We start from the raw sequence: 22972 nt of genomic DNA, 5'->3' as shown, positions 1-22972 counted from the left end.
AAGAATTAACAGGAAAAGAATTAGTAATAAAAGAAACTATTAACGAATTGAATCGAAGCTATAGAAGCCGAGATATTAGTAAAAATGTGGAAAAAAAAAAACATTTTTTTCCCACGGTACAATTTTTTTTTTAAAATGATTATTGACAAATTTTAATGTTAGCCCTAAACTGGCAATTTTCACTAAAAAAAACCCAAGTAAAAAAAATTTTTTTTTTGGTCGAAAATCGATAGGCGAAACCACGAAAATTTTCGAAAAAATGGTTTTTATTTTTTTATAATTAAACTATAACTCTGACAACTTTTTGTATTAAATAAAAGTTCATGGGTATATTAAGAGGTATTCGCCTGTCAAAACGAATTGGTTCTAGCTATTATAGAATCGGAGAAAATTGAATAAAACTGTAAAACATAAATATCGAATTATCAAGAGCCCTATGGAAAAATGTCAATTTTTTATTGTTCTATCCTGCACTACTTCAGAGTACCTTTAAAAAAGGTTATTACCAATTTGACTCTAAAATGAACAGAAACCCAATTTCTTTGCATTTTTCGATTTTCGAACACAATCCGGGGTCAAAAATGACAATTTTTTCAATATATGCTCCGAATTCAAAATTTCTTTTTTCTGGTTAAAGACCATTTAAAAACTAGTAAAAAAGCTTAATGGAAAATTTTCCAAGATTTAAACAAGTGCCACAATATAAAGAGAAAGATTAGGTCCCATAAGAATTCATGTTTGGGGATAAAAAAACCGGGTTTTTTCGTGATTTTTTTTATTTTTCAGTTTTATTTTTAAAAGCCAATAGTAATTAGATATAAAAATATTTGACAGGAAAAGAACTAAGGAATAAAGGAAACCATAAACGAATTGAGTCGAAGGTATAGAAGCCGAGATATAAGTATAAATGTGGGAAAAATAAAAGAAAACTGGTTTTTTCCCACGGTACAATTTTTTTTTAAAATGATTATTGACAAATTTTAATGTTAGCCCTAAACTGGCAATTTTCACTAAAAAAACCCAAGTAAAAAAAAAATTTTTTTTTGGTCGAAAATCGAAAACCCACGAAAATTTTCGAACAAAATTGATTCATCAATAGCTCTTTTTTGGATAAGAAATGAATCAAATAAATTTAAAACTTTTGTTGCGAATCGTGTAAGTGAAATTAGAACTGTAACTGATCATCAGGACTGGAACCACGTAAGTGAAAAATGAAGTTCGGTGGAACTTTTGGATAATTGTGAATTTTGGTAGCATGATCCTTATTGGCTCTTGCAACATAGTCGAATTTAAATTTTCCATTACCAGATGTATCAGAGATTCCCGAAACACGAAGTGTCTCTTGTATTGTATTAAACTCGAGTAGTGAAATTGATAATATAATTACTAAATATTCTTCATTTCAAAAAATGCTGAATGTAACAGCATATATTTTGCGTTTTATTTTCAATCTCAAGGCTTAATCAAATGATAGGATTCGTGGTAGTTTGCGACAAGAAGAATTAAGAAATGTCTTAATTTCCTTAGTAAGAAACGTACAAATTCAGTGCTTTGCTCAGGAATATAATAATAGTAATATAATAAAAGTAATCCATAAGAATAGTCAAATTTTGTCTCTTAATCCATTTTTACAAGATGGTGTGTTACGTGTTGGAGGTCGGCTTAGACATTCGGATCAACCCTTTGATAAAAGGCATCCAATAATTTTGTCTTATAAATATGTGTTAACGAATAAAATCATCAGAAATGAGTATGAACGTCTATTCCATTGTGGTGCGCAAGCACTGTTCCATTCAATTCCAGAGAGCTATTGGCCTGTTTCTGACTTTCTGGGCGCAATCAATGCAAGGGGGTTGTTAGGGTTGTTAGTGCATGACTTGTTTTAAAGCGGCTCCAAAAAATACAAATAACACCTCCAAATCACAAGACTGATGACCAAAATCAACCAAAAGTTTTAATTTATTAAGTTTAGTTTTTGGTGGTGGTTATCAGTGGGGTGTTTATAATAAGTGATGAGATAATAGGTGGTACAAATTACTTAGGCCCATTTATTCTGTGGATTAAGACATTAAAGATTTACTTTTTGACACAAAAAGGTAAAATGTTTTGGTTTGTCTTAAAATTGTATATATTTCCTTATTTTTTGGTATTAAGATTTATTTTTATTTAGTGGTTATTATTAATGGGGATAACATTCCATGTCCTTTATTAATTTTTTTAGTTTTAATTTATACATATTATGGCATATTATTATAATAACTTACTTATGAAAGCTTCATCTCATATTTAGTACTAACCAAGTACCAAATTTTACTTATAAGAAAAAACACACTTTGTATCCTAAATGTAATATTTATTAATTTGTTTACTTTATATTTAGTTATTGTGCATAATAGGAGAGATTAGATAAAAATTAACAAAAACTAAATGTCTTATACAAAACACTACATTTTAAGTATACTGGATCCTAAAACTAGTGAGGTTACTAAATACTATTATTAATTTAACCAGTCTTTTGAACCTAGCTCAAATTGTTGATACAATCTAGACTCTGTTTTTTTGACTTTTTTCTTTAGCAGTTTCTGAAGTTTATTAAGAAAGCAAACAGTTTCTCTGTTGTCGCTATGGATTTCAACTTTATCTCGCACTGAAGCATATAGTTATTAAAACAGATTTAAAAAGTGTACACGAGTAGCAGAAATAGTTGCTCTTGTATGAAGAGTTAAATACTTTGCTTATACAAATCGAATCGCTCTTAAATTCTCGTCCGCTTTGTCCTCAAAGTTCAGACCCCAACGATCTGGTTTCATTGACCCCCGGTCATTTTCTGACCTTAGAACCCCTTACTACTTGTCCCAGTCCAGACATGTCTTCTCTTAAATTGAACGGTCTCTCTAGATGGCAGCTAATTCAGCGTATGAATACCGATTTCTGGGTTCGGTGGAAGACGAGTACTTGCATACATTACAACAGCGTTCTAAGTGGGTCCAAAAACTAAGTGAAATTAAAATAAATGCTTTGGTTCTCATAAAAAATGAAACCAAGAATCCAATGAATTGGTTACTTGGTAGAATTGTAGAAGTACATCCCGGTAATGATGGCCATATACGAGTAGTCACGGTGCGAACACAGAACGGATTGTTCAAACGGCCCATCGTAAAGTTGTGTCCCTTGCCGATGGATTAGCTTCATACATTCATAAATTTAAATACCACTTTTGGTTTATAGTTTTAGGTTTAGAAATTAGTATCAAGGTTGTTAATTTGGGTTTTTTTTCTCTCTCTCTATTTATTTTTTTGTACTACTCGGGTAGAAAATGGTGAAATGTTAAAGTGGTAAATAAATGATTAATTTTCGCAATTTTTGTTTGAACTATTTAAAAATTTTTGTTATATAAAGAAAAACGTCCGTTTTGGTGGGCGGAAAATATAGCTGCAACAATTATTTCCCGCGTCTAAAGTAAAATTTTTATATTTATACATTGACAATACTTGGTTGGCACCTGGATGCGCAGACGACTTAGCAGTCTTGCGATTGAAGCGCCACCAGTCGTCTCTCTCTGAAAAGTATATTAAAAGAGTAATTCTCAAAAGGTAGTTCTTCGCAAGTTCTTTTTCGCAAAAGTCTACATTGTTTTTAAGAAAATCTAATCTAAGTGAATACTTTGAAACAAGCAGAATCCTGTCAAGTTCTCCAGAGGAAATCAGGGATCCCTGCGATACTCACCCAGAAATTCCAAAGGTAAGGTGCCATTCATCATTTTTATTGCCGAAGTATACACTTTTCGCGTCGAATCTCAACAAAAAATTTGTCTTTTAATAGGAACCAACTTTTCCCGACATTTTCCATAATCATTTGTAACACTCTATATAAACTTTACAGACTATGTTCTTCATACAACAAAGTTCCTAATTATTTTGTAACCTATACATTGTCAAATTTAGACGATATTTTTAATTTTATTTAATGTTTAGCAGTTTTTTATTTTATGCATATATAATTTTTTATTGTATAACTTGTGAATTGTTTGCTATAATCTCTTTTTATAATATAGTAATACATTTGGTGAATATTTTTTGTTTATTTTCTGAAACCCAGATCTATGTATTTAGCTTAACACTTTTTTGTTATTTTCAAATTTCAATTTAAAAACATTTTTTCAATCTGCCTTTTATAGTTTCCGAGAGTTTCCACTAATTTAAAGGGTCCGGTAAAAAAAGCAAAATTCAAATTTGGCGCCATCATCAATTTTTTTCTCGCCATTATGACGTCACAAATGTATTTTCGTTTCCTGTTAGTATTACTTCTCGAAATTTAGAGGGCGCAACATTCATCGACGTTTCAGTGTTCTATTGGCTCTTATGGGAGTTTCCTATCTAAGTAGTATTAATCTATCTCTTATAATTGTTTTTTGTCGTTTTTTTTCTTTTCTTTGTTGTTTCGTTAATTATTTAAATATTATTTTGGACAGATATTTGGAAATTCTCAGTGTGGCAAGATAAAGTATGCCTCACAAAGACCAAAGAGCAGAAGACGTGCCCGATTCTAATCAAAATAATTATAGTAATAAGTAAGTATAGTAATAGTAACAAAATAAGTTTACTTTTCAATGGAATTATAGCTTAATTGTAGGTATTGTATTATTTTTATCTAATCATACATCAGGATGACCATAAATACATACAATAGTCTTCAGAAATATCTGGAATAAAAGTTACTTTTTATTTTGAAGGAGATTTTTTCTGCACGCCGAATTTTAGTTCTGTGGCTTTAATTAAACCAAATTCAACCCCTAAATAATAGAAACAGGAGTAGTGTGGTGTGAAATCATTTTAATGATCTTTTTTCTTTTACATATAATATTATAAGAAAGATATATCAGTCTTGTATATTAACATTGACAGGTGTCATTAAAAAAGGTTTTAAATCAATGTTTTTTTAAATCTTCGGGTATAGAATGGAAATTGTATATTTTATAATAATCACCAACCATAAGAGTCACCAACGATTTTGTTTAAGTAAAAATATTTCTTCTCTTATAAATGACATGTATGCAGGGTATTTTCTAACCAATATTTTAGAAAAAAAAATTATGCGCCACAGACTTTTTTTCAATGTATCATTTGTTTCGAATTAGGTAGCTAAAAATATATACACTTTTTTATCTCCTGAGTATCTTACATATCTCTCTTCGTTTGCGAGATAAAAAATTAAAAGCACTTTATTGCATGTATCCGGGAAAATAACATAATAAAATATTAGAACCACCAAACTAATTAAGCAATGAAAATTAGACGAAAATCGTTGCTTAAATGTTTTCGCACAGATGAAAACTGAAAAAAAAAACATTAATTTCGATAAGACAAATTAACATAATTGTAATATAAGCCAAATTCAAATTTGGCGGCATCATCAAATTTTGCATCATCATCAAACATTGCTGTTATAAATTATGATGCATAACGTAATAATTTATAACAGCAATGTTTTAAAAATAACAAAAAATAAGAGAGCCATGGAAGGAAAAACAATTACTATTCAAACAAATCTGACATAACTTACTTAAAACAGTGCATACTTAACAATTGCAATTATTATTACTTGTTTTATTACTATTATTACTTCGTTTTTTTCGAAGCTCTTTATGCAAGAGATAATTTTTTTATACTCTATTTCAGAAGTGTATAGAGCAATAAACTGGGGAATTCCGTTCTGTTTGGCTACATTTCGTGGTAGTTCATAGGCGCAGGTACTTATAATATTTATGAATTTAATTTTCACGGATTAAATGCCTTTATTTTGAAAGAGATTAAATACTAAATAAATACTTTTAATCCTTTTGTATAGGTACCTATCTTTTAACGCTTTGTAACATGCAAAAATGGGGTCAGGTAATATATACAGACTATAAATACTTTTAAATCATATTTTAAACGTTAGTAGTCACTGCTACGCTGTAGTGTAATCACAATATTATTATCCCAATATTTAAAAAATGGAGGTATTCAGTCCAACGAAAAGATGTACTAAAAATTCTCCACTATCGCTGAGTGAAAAAGTTATTATTTTAAATGTACATGATTGCATAAAACACGATTACCCTAGTTTTACTGTGCAAGAAATTGTTGAAAAATGTTCTCGAATGAGTGGAATTAGAAAGTCCACCAATTTCAAATTGTTGCGGGAAAGAAAAGTAGCAGGTCAAGTGGAATCTCCCAAGCAAAAGCCAGGACGACCTACAAAAGTCCTTGATGAAAATGCTAAATGTATAATTCGAAGAAAAGTTCACTCTTTTTATTTTAAAAAGGAAATACCCACCCTAGACAAAATTTGAATGGAGCTTGGCCGGGATGACAGTATTCCGTTGATAAGTAGAAAACTTTTATGGAAAACTTTAAAAAATATGGATTTTGCCTGGGAAAAGCATAACCGCAAAGCACTTTTACTGGAGAGCGACGAAATTGTTTGTTGGAGACGACAATACTTGAGAAGTATCAAGCAGTACCGCAGGGAGCAAAAGAAAGTTTTTTATCTTGATGAGACGTGGATTAACGAAGGTTATATAGTCCAAAAAATGTGGCAAGACAAAAATATAACCAGTGCTCGCCAAGCTTTCATAGAAGGCCTGTCTACGGGTATTAAAGTACCTTCGGGAAAAGGAAAAAGACTTATAATCACACATATTGGAAGCGAAGAGCGATTTTTAAAAGAAGGTCTGCTAACCTTTGAGTCGACTCGCACAGGAGATTATCATGAAGACATGAACTCAGACGTTTTCGAGGACTATTTTGGTGAAATGATAAAATTTCTTCCGGCTAATTCGGTGGTGGTTATGGATAACGCAAGCTATCATTCACGGCGAATAGAGAAGACGCCAACTTCAAGTTGGAGAAAGCAAGAAATTATCGATTGTCTGATTGCAAAAGGTATTGCGTTTGAAGCAAATTTGATAAAAAAAGAACTGCTGGCAATAGCAAACTTACACAAAACTCGTTTCATGAAATACGCCGAAGATATAGCCGAAAAATATAATATAACTGTACTGCGCTTACCGCCATATCATTGCGAACTAAATCCTATAGAACTGATATGGGCGCAGGTAAAAGGATTTGTAGCAAGACAAAACACGACTTTTAAAATGAAAGATGTTAAGCTATGATCAAGCCATTACGGAAGCGACACCAGAGAATTGGCGAAAAGCAGTCCAGCATGTAATTAAGCAAGAGGACAAAATGTGGGATCTTGACAACCTCATCGATCAGACAGTCGATCCTTTAATTATAATGTCAAGAGGTGATAACAGTTCGTCAGATGACGAAGAAGACTAAAATCTATTATAATTTAAAATTGTTATACACTGTTCAAAAAGTGCCAGATCCAAAAGTGACATTTTCAACTGTTTTACTCTACATATTATGTTCAATAAATTTGTGAAAAAAATATATTATTCCATTTAAACAAAAGTAACTTTCTAAAATAAAATAGCATTTAAGTACATTAATTATAAGGTAAAAAACAAGTCCCAGTTGCACGCCTTTGGCGAACCGTTTTCAATGTTTATCTGTAATTATTATCTGTGTTATCATGTTAGTGGGTAACAATGGGCAAAACTCATAAATTTACCCAAAATCGGGTGGCACTACCTGCAATCAACGAAAAGAAAGAATTTTACATTGAAACTAATACCCAACTAAGGTAGTGGCATAAAATATTGGTGGATCACCAGGTACCACTTTTGCATACCTAATGAGGTTTTATTGCTCTACACACTTCTGAAATAGAGTATAAATAGTTTTTTCCTTAGGCATTGCTAGAACGATCTCTAATAAGACATCACCATAGAGGTGTAGGTAAGAAAAGTAATGTTAAATAATATACGATAACAATGTCGGAATAAAAAAATTAAATTACTAACACTGCCATTGCATATGTATAGATTAACTATTTTTCGGATTGTAATAAATCTAAAATAAAATGAGGATTTTTAAAAAAATGTACAGTTTTTTGTTTGCTTAGTTTCTTGTGTCTATGTTAAATTCTTTTTCAAATCACTATTTTGAAACAATAGGTGTTTCAATTTAAAAAAGAATTAAATGTTAACAGCTTTTGTTTAGCAAACTACCTACTGGACGAAATCTTTAACATTTGCAACAACAGCTGCAACAGTTTTCCTTAACAAAACTTTAATATTATACTAAAATGTTTATTAAGTGTGCACAACAAATCTGAATAGGAGTAACTACACTATTGACTGTTTTATTATATATTACAATTAAACCAAAAATCATTAATATACCATAATAAACTCATTTTGTTAAATAATAAACACACGAATTTCTGCTAAAGAAAAATCAGCGTATAAAATATTTGCCATTTTTCGCTATATTAATCCAAAAAAAATTATTCAATAGTTAAATTTATTAATTATTTAGGCAGTTTGCAATTGTTATATAATCACGCTGGGATCAAACCATTTCAAAAACTGGAGATACGCACTTATTTCCCACTTTAGCAAACTATTTTTACGCCTATCGTATATTACAAACTTCTGTTTTAAAAAAAAATCGCTTTGCTATCTGAAACATGATAGGTTGGACAATACTACCTGTGGCATCTAAATGTAAAATTACCTTTTTATTATTAGATTTCCGAAGAGAGGATATTAAGAAGTCATTTTGCTCTTTGCTGAAAATATATTCAGTAAACTGAATATACCCCAGAATTGAATTCAGCCAGTTATTAAAAATATATTTCAATAAATAAACTGTGTCAAAAGAAATAGAGGTCTTGCTGGATAAATAGGATGTGGTTAAACTATGCTGAATTCATTAAAAGGTTAAAAATTACTCATGGCCTTATTATTTACTGCATTATTATCACAAATTGTACAAAATACTAGATAACCAATTTTTAAACATTAACCATTTAATTTTCTCTAAATTTGTAATTATTATTGTTTTAATAAACTCATATAACATTTCCGAATTTATTCTAGACACAGGACATTTACATACTAGACACACAAAAAAAAATTCATTCATCCCTATGAGGATCTGTTAAAAATGTATTGCAAATGTTTTTTACCGTTTTGAGATGAGGCAGTATAAGAGGGGAATGGTTAAGCAAATATATATAGTAAATGAAATTGAACATAAGTTGATTCTAAGTATAAGTTGGCTACACCGGAAGTGGTATTTAATTGTTTAATATGTCAAAATATAACCATAAAACGTCACCAAATTTTAAAATTATTTATCTTTTTTTGATCAATATATCTATTGTTGACCGATCTGCGTCTTATTTAAATATATAATATATTCCATTTTTATTAGTTCTTAAAATTTAAACGTAGTAAAGGATATGTTATAATATCACAATCAGCTCCAATTTCAGAGACAATATCCGATCATAATTTATTTTTTTCTATTTTTGAAAAAATAGAAAAACACAAATAGAAATCAAGAACCACATAATGTTTCGAGATTACAATAATTTAAACAACAACAATAATTTTTACAACAATTTTATCACGGATAAATTGCCATTCCATGAGAACGTATTTATTATTTAATAAATATAGTCGATAAAATCAATTTTTTTTAATAAAAACATAACCATGCTCTTAGACAAGCATATTCCTGTTAAAACTAAAAAAAAAGGAAAATAAGCCATTTTGCTCATGGATCACCGACAATATTAAACTTCTGATAAAATAAAAAGACCTTGCGCATAAAAAAATTCAAAAATCAAACCCAGATCTGCAATATTATTGACAATTAAGAAATTATACAAAACACGCAATAATTCGGGAAAAAACACATTTTTTAATCAAATGATTAACAAAAAAGGCAAAGCATTTTGGACCGTTGCTGAAAAACTTAAGTTAACGAAAAAAAAACTTATGCTGATCTCCCAATTGATTTATGTAATCCCGATAACATTCAAACCTACTTCCAGACTGTTAGGAATTTACCAGATACAACCAACCAAGGCAACATCGAATATTATAAAAGTAATAATTTTAACAACGAACAGTTAGTGTTTCAATTAATAGATAAAGATATAGAAGATTGCCTTATTATATTGAAAATTATTTTAACTATTAAAACCAGCGCCAGAAGTCGATTAAATATATAAAATTATGTCTGCCGTTTTGCTTAAATCCATTGGTCAATATTGTAATAGCTGGATACTTAGGGCTAGTAAAACAAAGAAGATTCCCCATCTAAAACTGTTTATTGAATTAATTGAAAAATGTTTCCATACAAAAAGCAATTGAACAGCGTCACAATTACCTAGCTTATTTTGCAAATAGGTGCTATAAACTAGGTCGACTAAATATTGCAACCAACTATTAATGTTTATAATAAATAAAATGTAACCTACTTTGCTTTTAAAGAATTTACCTAATATAACTAATATATCCTTAACAATATTATTAACGAACATTTAACAACAAAATTATGCATTAATCCAAAAAAGGCAATCATAATACCTACATCTAAAATAGAAGCGCCAAAGAAAATTTCAGATTTAGGACCAATAAGTATACTGCCAGCTATATCTAAGGTCATTGAGATATAGCTGGCATCAGATATTTAGTTTTGCCTAATCTTTTAATATAATTCCGGTTTGCGAATCTGAACTTGGGAAGAATTTTATCACTTCGATGGATTTAGTAAACATATTAAACAACATAAGAATTAACGAGGAACAAAGTCACCCTAATGGTATGGCATTACTGGGCTTCAGTTAAGCCAATTTTTATATAGTATCAATTTTTTAAAGGATTATCTACATAATCGACAGAGTTGTGCGTTGAAGTGCGTGAGAAGTTGTTAATCAGATCTCTAAAGACAAAGTCTCCACATTTTTGCCATGTAATGGAGGGGTACCCCAGGGGTCGATACTCTCACTCCTGCTTTTTTCAATAAATGTGGCAGATATGCAGGAAACAATAAAGTACTCTAGATTACAATAATATGATGACTCTCTAATATACATACCTGTAAGCTGCGAAAATTTAAATACGATGCAAGAAAAACTTAATTTAGACTTATTAAACCTGAATGCTTGGGCAGAGAATCACACCTTGAGTTGAATGCCACTAAATCAAAAATTCTAATAATGTCAAATAATATATTAAGAGAAAATAGAAAAAATACCATTTTTCTTTAAATAAAATGATACACAACAAATCCCAATAGTATCAGAAGCAAAAAACTTGGGTATACTTTTCGACCAATCCATGGGTTTCGAATCTCATGTTAATTACAAAATTAAAGCTGCCTACCTAAGATTAAGGCAGCTTTATGAAATAAAAACATTTCTAACCCAAAACAGAAATATTTACTTTGCGAAAGTCTGGTTTTGTCTTTGTTAGATTATGGGGATGTAATTTATGGAGATTCCTTAACTGTAAGTACTAAAAAGGCTATTCAAAAAGTTGAAAATTCCTGCATGAGATGTAACATTCCATATAGATAGTACATAACACAACGCTAATCAAATTCTCAATATGAATAATAGAAGACTACCGCACATGCACATGTTTGTATACAGAGTCCTAAAAAGAAGACAACCGGCATATTTAAGATACCAGCTTTAAAAATTTGTTCATTCTTATGTAACTCGAAATAAAGATTTTATTGTACCTACCTACAGCAGCTTTTAGGCGTTCTTTTAAATTTGTCGCTGTTCAGATATAGAACTGTCGTCTCTCCCAAGAACTAAAGGAATTACCTCTCTAATGCTTTTTTAACCAAGTCAAATTTAAAATATTTTGGGTCAAAATAATTGATTTTTTTTTATAAAATCCAAATATAAGTTCTTAAATAATTTATTATTTTTCCTTTAAAACTATACTTAGAAAACCTTTACGTTCACTCTTCCGGCGGTCCGTTTTTAACGTGTCTCATAAGTGTCGAGCTGGAGCCGTGGTCTGCACACGGGCTCTCGCCCAATACCAGCCCACCATCAAACATATAAATATACCGTCCTAAACCCACGGACCCTCATTATACAGAGTTCGTCCTCCGTTGAGTGCAGATCACCTGCACTTGGATACGAGGAGGTATCTGCTGCCGTCAAAACCATAGGGGTAAACCAAGGCCGCGTCGTCAACACCGTGACGGCGTAAAAATTCACCCGCAGTAGATCGAGGACTACAGAAAAACTCAGAACCACCTAGATGAGCGACAAGTGCGGAACGAGCGTCCTCCGAGGACCGCTTGAGCACTGGCCAACTGAGAGCATCCTGGAGGATCTAAAAGAGCTGGGATTCCACCCACACACCGTAGCCCGGTATTACAATAGGCACAGACAGCACAAAAGCCCAGAGAAATAAATCCAGGAGGATCCAGTGCCACAGGTGCCAACTCCACGGGAACGCCCAGGCCAGGTGTACAGCAGCCTTCAAATGCATTAAGTGTGGCCAACTTCACGCAACCGCTGACTGGACAAAACCAAGAGACCAGCCAGCCACATGCACTAATTGCGGAGGACCGCACACAGCGAACTACCTGGGATGTCCCAGAAACCCCAAACAAATCCTGAAGACCAAAGCGGCCAGACGGGATCGCACATTCACCTGGGGCACCCAGGACAACAGCCGCCATGCCGCTCTCCCCATACCCCTGCATCTAGCAGCAGCGGCCGCCCCACCTCTGCCCGGTACAGACCCAAATGCCATGCTCCAAGCATTATTTGCTTCGATGCAGCAGCAATTCTAAATGCTGCTGCAGAGCATTAAACCAGTGGAGGCCAACTAATCTCCCGCACATTTCCCTCCCGTTTCGGACCATACAGAGTTCGTCCTCCGTTGAGTAAAGATCACCTGCACCCAACGTCGAAGTGTTCTCTGAACCAGTTTCGCTGTGCCAAGTGTACCAGTGCGACCGACCCTGCGCCCTTCTGTCTGACGATCGAGTCAACAATGGCTCGCCATCTTGACGAAAACTCTTAAACGGCCCACAGACGATGCAATTTGTTGGACTACCGATCGTACAACAGATTGCACTGTAAATCGTATAGACAGATCGTACAAAATTTTGCCCACAGACTTGCAAAAATTCCAAGCGATCGGTAGTACAACTAGTTTAGTATGTATTAGTTCACCATGGCACCAACTATCTCAAAAAAGACTATAGCTGCTTTAGTAGTCGCGTTGTTTTCGGATGATACTAATGAAGTGAAAAAAAAAAGAAAAGGCTGTGGTGTAAAAAATGGTTACTTAAAAGGCATATTTATTCACATATGAATTACCTTAATGAACTACGCGCCACAGAACCAATAGATTTCAAGAATTATTTACGAATGGACGACGATTCATTCAATATATTATTAGAGTTAGCACGGCCAGCAATTACGAAACAAAATACAGTCATGAGAGATGCAATTAGTGCGGAAGAAAGATTAACTGTTACTTTGAGATATTTGGCTACTGGAAATTCCTATGAAGACCTTAAATTCAGTACAGCTATATCACCTCAGTCCATTGGTCAAATCGTTCGTGAAACCTGCCGAGCTATTTATGAATCACTAAAAAGAAAATACTTAAAGGTAGGTAAAACCATGACAAAGTTGGAAACAGAGCATTTATTTTTATATTAAACTCAAATAGCATTATATCAAAATATTCAAAAAGGAAAAATATTCAACTTTGTACTACATGTTTTTCTGAAAACCAAATTTGCATGAAAATAAAGAATCATTCATTGTAGTCACTGGGTTCGAAATGATTAATATAGTTTCTGATATCTGACGTTGTATTAGAATGTTTGGTAAACGTAGGATTTTGGACCTGAAGTGTATGATAGGTGTATTCCTTTGTTGTAGTAACACTTTGAGAATGTTGTGCTATATATGGACGTGAGTTTGTATTGTTAAATTGTGTGGAAGAATATGAAGTGTTTTGAGTAGTCGGGTTACTGCAATAAACAACAGCATCTTCTGCGAGTTTTCCCATTCTCGCATAAAACATCACATCTGATATTAGTTTTTCAGCAATAATTCTTTGACGTTCATTCACTCCTTGTAATTGATAACCTATTCGTTTACCTGCAATTGCATAACCATTCTCATTTTCATCTTTATTTGTATCTCTAATCAACGCAGTATGAGCTAAATCCATCAAACGCTGTTTTTTTAGTTCACTTTCATTAATCGTCTTAGAAATTGTTCTCTTTTGATATTTGGCAATGGTTCTGCAGGATAAAGTTGTACTAGATAGTGGTGTTGAGGTAGTCTTCTCCTCTGCCGAAGTTCCTTGACTTCCCAAATCAGGAGGAGAGTATAAAGGCGGCGATGATGAAAATCGTATTTCATATTCACTATTATCATCAGTATCTATCTAAAAAAAAAGAAAATCCAAAATATAAGGTCATGCAAATTTGTGTATGTATTTCAGGTCCCATCGCATGAACAAGAGTGGCAACAAGTTGCAGATGATTTTAAACAGATGTGGCAATTCGACAACTGCTTGGGAGCGATCGACGGAAAGCATATCACTATTAAAAAACCAGCCAAAAGTGGATCATTTTATTTTAACTACAAAGGTACTTTTAGCGTTGTGTTATTTGCAATTGTCAATGCAAATTACGAGTTTTTATATGTTCACACGGGTACCAATGGACGGGTATCAGATGGAGGAATATGGAGTCAAACAGGAATTTACAAACGTTTAATGTCAAACAAGTTAATAATACCGAAAGAAACTAAACTTTCTGGCAGTAATGACTTATGTTTTTATTGGAGATAAGGCATTTCCGCTAATAAAGAATTTATTGAAGCCATACCCGCAGAGAGGAATAACTCATGCTGAAAAAATGTTCAACTATCGCCTTTGCAGAGCCCGCCGAGTTGTCGAAAACGTGTGAGGCATCCTAGCATCACGTTTTAGAGTTTTTTTACAACCTATTGCTACAACTGTTGAAACAGTAGATGATATCGTCCTTGCGTGCTGTGCACTTCACAACTTTTTGAGGAGGTTATCGAAGAAAAGCTACATAACAGAAGCAACTGTAGATTTTGAAGACACAATCAGTGGCGCGGTTGTTCTGGGGGAATAGAGACAAACTACTAATTTACTAAATCTGGAAAAAATTGCAGCAAAAAATTCAAGTAATGCCTCAAAAAAAGTAAGAGAATGGAAAAACTACATTCCAAGAAAAAATTATTTCATAAGGTATACATCGTAATATGTATACAGGTAACATCGTAATATGTAATTTTTATTATTTATATGAATAGTTGTTATTCTTATCCTAAAATAAACTGAAGTTGGAATCTACTTACTCTGTTATTACTTTCCGATACTTCATCTTCGTCAATCGCTCTTTCTTTTCTGCCGCTTTCTGATTGTGATGTAAACAGTAGCAAATCATAGTACCAAAGTGTCGGTTCATATAAATCATCTGTTCCTATGCCTGTTCCTTTGGAATCTTGTACCTTGAATCAATGCCTCTTTTATCTAGGAACATTTAGATAAGAGCCTATCATGATACTCATTTTGATTTCTTTGAGTTATGAACTGAGTCTTATGCCGCACTATAGTATTGTAATGGATTCAGTTCATCGCATCACTCAACGATGCCAACATGAGTAGATAATACCTAAAGTTGTTAAAGTCGTTAATAAAATTTTCATATTACATGTGTTATGTGTAGTAAGCCTTCATTACAGCACTCGTATGAGTGGTAAGGTTACTAAATAATACACTCTTACAGCGCTAGTAATATAAATGACTATTATTGAAAGTTATGCTACATGACATTGAAAATATTATATATTATTAAAAAAGGAAAATATCAAGAAAAGTTTAAGCTACAACTTCACTATAAGAAAGCGACTTTGCTGTTAACGCTGTATCAGGGGATACAGCAAAATCGCGATCTTATAGTGAAGTTATAGCTTAAACTTTCCTTGATATTTTCTTTTTTTAATTCTCTTGATACCTACCTCAATTATTAAAAGAGATATAGCTAATTTTAAACAAAGCATTTTTGTATTGGCTCTTATGGAAAAAATAGAGGTGTTCTATTTTCAAAGTCACGTAGTATATATCTAAAACTTTGCCCGATTCCTAATTTCGAAGATAATAACTACTTATAACTTACCTTTTTCAACTCTCTTCGGAAAGCTGTTCTCATAATTATTATTAATTTTCTTCTTTAAAAGTTCCATCGTTGCTGTTGGGTTTATTTCTTTTAATTTTCTTAAGAGAATTTCGTAACTTGCGTTACGTTTATGTTTGTTAGAATAATCATTAGATCTGACATCCCATAAACAAGAATGCTCTTGATAAATTTCTATAAATTCCGTCCAAAAATGCCTATTGTTTTCCATGATTTTATAGGACAATATCGCTACACAATATATCAAAATATTGACAATTTTAAAATGAAATCGTATGAACAAGTCGGCAAAAGACACACACGTTCAAACTTATCGTATATCCAACCGAGTTGTACGACAGATTTTTAAACATGCTATACTTCCGTACGATTCAACCGCGTCGTACGGTTGGTTGAACTACAATACCACACACGTTGCAATTATCGTTCAAACGATTTAAGATTGTACAACTTGTAGTACAACAAATTGCATCGTCTGTGGGCCGTTTTACTTCCTGTTGGAGGTTGACGAGGATTTCTCGGAATTCTGCAACACGGACGAGGATGAGCCAACTCCACAGGATGAGGCCGAACTTAGAGCGGACCTAGCCACTTTACAAACCACCCCGTCGAATCAGGAGGAACATACTAACTACTACGTTGTCCTGATGAGAAGCGCTAAGAGGGGAGACACGAGCAGGAGATGAACGCCCTCCGCCGGTTCTTCCACCGGACGACCAAGGCACTTAAGAGCCGTATAAATGCTCTTGAGTCCGCCATGCCGTCCATTCGAGATGGTCGAACTTCCAGCACATGAGCCTAGTTTCTTCCCTGTGACTCCAGCCACCAGGACGAAGACGACGGGTTCCAACCTGTCGCCAACAGGAGGAAGAGGAGGAAGACCTCAGACCCTCCTCTTCCTCCTGCTGACTACTTAAGTAGGAATGAATCATTTGGATTAACCTGTATGTATGTAAAATAAATGTCAGTTTCAAAATAACGATTTGGAGCAGTCAATCTTTTCTCTCCCAGCCATAACTTTGAAGCACTCCGACGCGACGAGAAACAAAAAGATCGGCGCCTAAACCAAGGGATCAATTTATTAAACCGTCAAGCACCATCCGCTAGACCGAAGGAAACCAATGCAACAGATCCAGCCTTGTAAGTGTACTGTCATAAATGGGCAATTCGAGACTGATGATACTAACTTACCTCAGCTTGTATTATTAGAATTTAAGCTAAAGCATGCAAGCAAAATGGAAAATACTTTTCTCTTTGTAATAGTTAAATTAAGTTTATTATTAAGAATTGTTAATAAATAGTCCTGAGTTAGATTCCAAGATAAGCCTAATATTAAGAAATAGTCCTGAGTTAAATTCCAAGATAAGCCTAATATATTAGGGACATTTTCAATTTTAATGTGATATTCAGTCGGATGTCAGTTTGGAGGAATTTTTGTGCAAAAGTGGATTATTTGTGTAATTTAAAACAGGCAGATTGTTAAGGTCATTATAAAGACTTCGGAATATTTATTGCAAGCCGTAAGAACCTCATCAACGTAGGATTGGGGGCATCCGCAGCGGAAGAGAACTTGGATGTATTCTGAAGAGCTACCTATTTTAGAACCCTAGTGGCAAGATATGGAGCACTTTTTGGGTCGTTAGTAGCAGTGGTCAATTCTACGCACGTTATGGTTCTCTCGCCAAAGAATATTTTGTAAAACTGTCTAAATGGGGTTGATTGATTGATGTCCGCGGCCTAAACACATTTTATTTAACACATTTTCACATATGTGTTAAGCCTAAATCGAGGAAGGATATCAAAGACATCAGGTGGTCATCTTGTGGTCCCTTTAAAGTTATATCATTAAGGGAATATACAGAGCTGGATGATTCAACAACAACGCGGAGTTTAGTCGATATACTATCACCTAAAATGATGTGATCCGGATTCTTGAGAAGATTCGGATTTATTTTAATTTGAGGGAGTTGTTACACTCCAGATTTCTTATTAAAGTGTGACTAGTGACTAATTAAATTTGTATTTATTTTAATAGCGATAAATTCAATATAAAAAAATAAATGGGAATAGACCTAAAGTGTCTACTAGGCTCATTAGTAGGAATTGCAACATAGAAAAATCTACCTTGGAAATGGTCACATGAAAGCTCATCAACCACCTATTGAAAGGGTCCAGGAGATATAGCGGCGGAAAGAAATGGTTTGTAGTGTTTTAGTTTTGGATTCAACACGATCGAGTAGAAGTGTTGGAGAGGAACTGGGTATGCACCATAAAAGTATGACGAGTATTTGGAAAAAAACATGGATGTTTTAAATATTCCAAAACTTAGAAGGTGTTTCCTAAAGACTAGTAAAATGGTATTTTGTGAAACCATGATGAAAAAATTAAATAAAAATGAAAATTTCTTAGAAAATATTTTGTTTTAAGATGAGTCCTGTTGTACTATCAAATAATCAAGGTAAATCCCTTTCATTGTTCGTTGTCTTATTTTTATAACGTTTACATTCTATTTTTATTAGAACAATCTAGCCTGTTAGAAACTTTATATGTATAGTGATTCATTCGCCAATCTGTAGCTGGTACGGCTAACGTAATTAATCTGGATATTTTATATAATAACTGGTAAATATTCATAATAGCCAGCAATTTTGGGTTAATGTAATAAATTCGTTTGCAATAATTTAATTTGCTACATTAACCGGTCGTTTTCAACCCAACCCAACCCAATACCCTTTGGAAAATATGTAGAATGACCGGTGAAAGTAATAAATGTAGTGATATTTTTCAAACTTACCACTGTCTTTGGTGATTATATATATTAGTAGCTATTTAAAAATGTTAATTAGTTAATGGTCGAAAGGAGGGTGGAACTAATACGAATTTACAAATTATTAATATTTTGGTAAATGTTAAAATTATAATTAATGATTTTCATATTTATTGACTTTTAGGTGAACAATTTATGAAATTATTGTTCTTCATTTTTAAATTGTAACAGAGTTAATTTGTAAGTTTATAGAGTATAGCGCAAGTAACTAGGCATTTTTGCCTCTTTTCATGTTTAAATCTTATAACATTGAAAGGCTAGAATTAGCATTGGCGTAGAACTATGGGCAGTTTGTTTGCTTGCAACATATCTGATGCAATGATGCTAAATGTTTATGCAGAAATGCCAAAAAAATACACTTTATAATATCATAAAAATTTGTCACTTATTTTGACAGGCGCAAAAAATACTATTCCTCTTTAATAAAATATGATAAGATACTTTATAAAGAAGTCAACAAAGTTTTGAATGTCAATAATTTCTAACTGCATTGACTCTGGCGCATTTTCAATTGAAATTGTGAAAGGATTGCTGAATATGTCCAACAGAGGTTTCACTTTTTTAAACTACGAAAATCTGTTTTGAAAAGATTGAATCAAAATATCTAGCTTTTCTACATAACTGAAATTAATCGCAGTTTTGTTGAATTTTTCTGCCTTTTTCTTATAATTCGGAAAATGATTTTAATTTCCAGAATTCAATTGTGATCTGAAAAGGGTCAGCTTGCATTGAAAGGATGATACATAAGAAGCGTAGAGCTGGGATATCAGTTGATTTTTGCCTTGAATCCGTGTGTTTAAGACATTCAAATGATTTGTAATGTCAACTAAAAAAGCCAAATCACACAACCAATCAGGATTTTTAAGTTCCGGAACATCCCTTTGCTTTTCCGCCAGAAATATTCCTATTTCTTCTATTAAATTTAGAAAACGTTCCAATGTCAATTCACGACTTAGCCACCTTACTTCTGTATATTACTGTAAATCTCCGTATTCGCTTTCGATGTCATCGAGGAATTTACAGAGTTACACTTGACGGGTTCACACTGCAACAGGAAATCGACGCTGATTCTGGATCAAAATATATGACACCGGCTAGTCGACTTAAAACTTACACTAGAACTATTGCCTTCCCAAAACACTATTAAACTGCACTTATTCTCAATAACTTATTATTTTGTTTTGTATTTTCGCGCTTATTTCTTTCTGTTGACACTTTACTCTAATTAAAACCGAACTGTCGGTCGTGCGGTGTGCGTTAGCGTGGTAATTTTAACGTAACGAACGTAATTTTAACACATTCAGAGTGTGGAGCAATAGTACTTGGGAGATAAAAAAAAATATACATGCTTTAATTTACTTACTTGGGTCCTAAAATATTTATCTTTAAATTCAAGTATATCCTCTGTTTCAATTTCTGGAAAATCTAATTGCTATATTCTATTTTAAATACTTAAATATGTTATTGTTTGTAAAATTAGCGTTGCAAAAATGTTAATTAACATAAAATATATTGTATTTCGTAAGTGAATAAATAAAGAGTAATGAGAGAGTTAACATAAAAATTATATAAAGTAATAATAAGTGATAACACAATAAATACACTATATATATATCTGGCTCGAAGGACCAAATATTCGGGGGAGAACTGCTGCCCCCTATATTTGGCTTCTTCACCTAATATATGGGAGCCCAATTGTTTAATTTTGCCACTGGATAGTACTAGTGGACTATGTTTATTTAACGTTTTATTTTCGTTAAATTAAACAAACTTGTACAATACAAAAAGTGAAAAAGTTGTTCACTAGGGTAGGTGTAAAAATTTGAAAATATAATGGAATGTCTTTACTGTCTTTACGTATACTTAAGTTATTATTATAGTTTAAAGACAAATAGGTATTGGTCCTGAGCCACTTCGACTGCGACTCGCGAATCGACTCACATACTTACCAACACGTCTCGGCGACAGTGCCTCAACTTGATTGTAAATGCCACTGAGATAGACTTTAACAACTCAACATTGACCGTATTTCTTTTTACCACCTGTTTACGTTGTGACTGCAAAAGTGCTCATTGAGTGCATATTTCTGAGTCTATCTGAGAGAGTTTTATTGAAATTTCATGTCTCTCATTCAATTCTTATGGTATTACCGTTTAGGAATTACTACTTAAAAATTATTGTTTCATGACATGTGAGAACATTTTAAGGATCGATGATGTCCTTAAAATTGTGAACAAAAATCAAATAATAAGAAATACATTCTTATGACAGAAAAGGTTGTTATTGTGTTATTTCCCAACACATATTTTAAACCGTAATCTTGCTGGACTGATTTCGATAGTATATTTTTCAGGATTTTTGCAAGAAATATATATAAATTTATTATTGTCTTTATTAATATAGCTGTAAACTTAAACTTTATGAAATATATTAAGTTATTAGATATAAACGAGTATTTTTAATTATTATTTTCTTACTAGGTTCCATACCATCCATCAACTACACCTGTGTCAATGGCAATGGCAGCCGTACAGTCTTCACAACAAATTCAAGGATCATCTCAAGCGCCAGATTATCCTTCAACATTACAAAATTGCATGACATTATTCTAACACATACAGATCAAAAAATAATAAATAGGATTGTTTGATTTCTAGTAAAAATTCTTTTATTTCCTGTGTGAGAAGAAACTAATTATTGAAAAATATATAAAGTTTGTAAACTTAAACAAAAAAACATCGAACAATGTTTTATAAGTAAAAATATTTGAAATAAGAATACCGAATATCCAGGGAGACTAGGGAAGGTTGATTTATTTAACATAGTATTTAAAAATAATGTTTCATAAATGGTTTCAGAACCAACTAGCTTGAAAATAATTATACATAGATAAAGTAAGAAAACTCAGATCATGGATCATGATACTGAGGATTTTTTTTAAAACTGCCAAGTGTATCGATTCTCCCATAGTCGAGGAGGTTTGATACAGTGACTGGGAGCCTTGAAACAAGTGATAACTGATACTGTAAAAGACTGCGAATTACTTTAAAAACATTTATTATTGTTTAAATTAACTACATAAAAAAATTATTTACTAGTGAACATTATCAAATTTCTCAAATCGTACAGAAACAGCTAATTTCTTTGTAGGTCTGGTCGTTTCACCAACAAAATTTAGAGGTGGCAACTTCATGACATCTTGTTTTGATACTTGAGAATATCTCTTATATTATTTACAAACGAGACCGCCCAAAGTAACAAATAAAAACAAACGGCAAAGCATTTCTAATAATAATCGTCGCGGCAAGCCGCCAAAGGCAATAACATGGAAATCGAAGCGTTTTTAAGAAACGGCTTTCTTTGCGGTAGTTCCAGGTATTCGAGTTCGAAGCCGAAATGTTGATGTAAGAACAAAATCGGGGGTTTTTAGTCTCTGTTTAGATTTGAGTAGCGAAAGTTGCGCGGCGGGACGTTAAAAAATATTACGACGATAACGTCGAAACGACGTTTATATATTAAAAGTTTTTCCCGAAAAGACGGAAAATCAAGAGACGCTTGATTTATTATCGGGAGTGCTTTTATCTGTCTTGACATCATAATCTAGACGGGGTTTTGGTGTTATGATTTATTTAAGATATAAGACGAATAAATTTAAGAGGTTACTCAAGACGTGAGTACAGAAGTATTCTTTCTTAGATGTTTATTTCAAATAATCATCCGTTGTTCATGTTGGTTTGGCTATGTTACCGCTGTGTCGAATCTTTGTTAGATTGTTTGTGCTGCTGTTTGTAAAATATATAACGTATATAACCGTATAACTTTTGACTTTATTATTAAACCTTATTTAATTGATACCAGAAACTTTTATTATCATAACCCTAGACATTGATAAATTCCTACATTTTTGGGGGCTCAGCCGGGATAAGGTTAGATAAAGTTAATACGGATTTCGCAGGACTGACATGAACGAAATTTCTGTGCCGAAGAAATTAAAGACGGTATATCACGGTAG

General features: G+C 32.7%; 1 protein-coding gene across 3 annotated transcripts in view; it reads left to right on the top strand.

Annotated features, from left to right (window-relative positions):
• The window catches only part of LOC126741951 (zinc finger protein 675-like), a 252011-nt gene extending 230388 nt beyond the window's left edge, over window positions 1-21623 (top strand). For all 3 annotated transcript variants that reach the window (XM_050448431.1, XM_050448429.1, XM_050448430.1), the window contains one exon: window positions 21441-21623. In XM_050448431.1, the coding sequence (XP_050304388.1) occupies window positions 21441-21572 (132 nt within the window). In that variant the 3' untranslated portion in view covers window positions 21573-21623. The remainder of the gene's footprint in view (window positions 1-21440) is intronic.
• Window positions 21624-22972: the final 1349 nt, after the last annotated feature.

This window comes from Anthonomus grandis, chromosome 11 (genome assembly GCF_022605725.1).
Source record: "Anthonomus grandis grandis chromosome 11, icAntGran1.3, whole genome shotgun sequence".
Lineage (NCBI taxonomy): Eukaryota > Metazoa > Arthropoda > Insecta > Coleoptera > Curculionidae > Anthonomus > Anthonomus grandis.
This window is presented reverse-complemented; position numbering and strand designations above follow the sequence as displayed.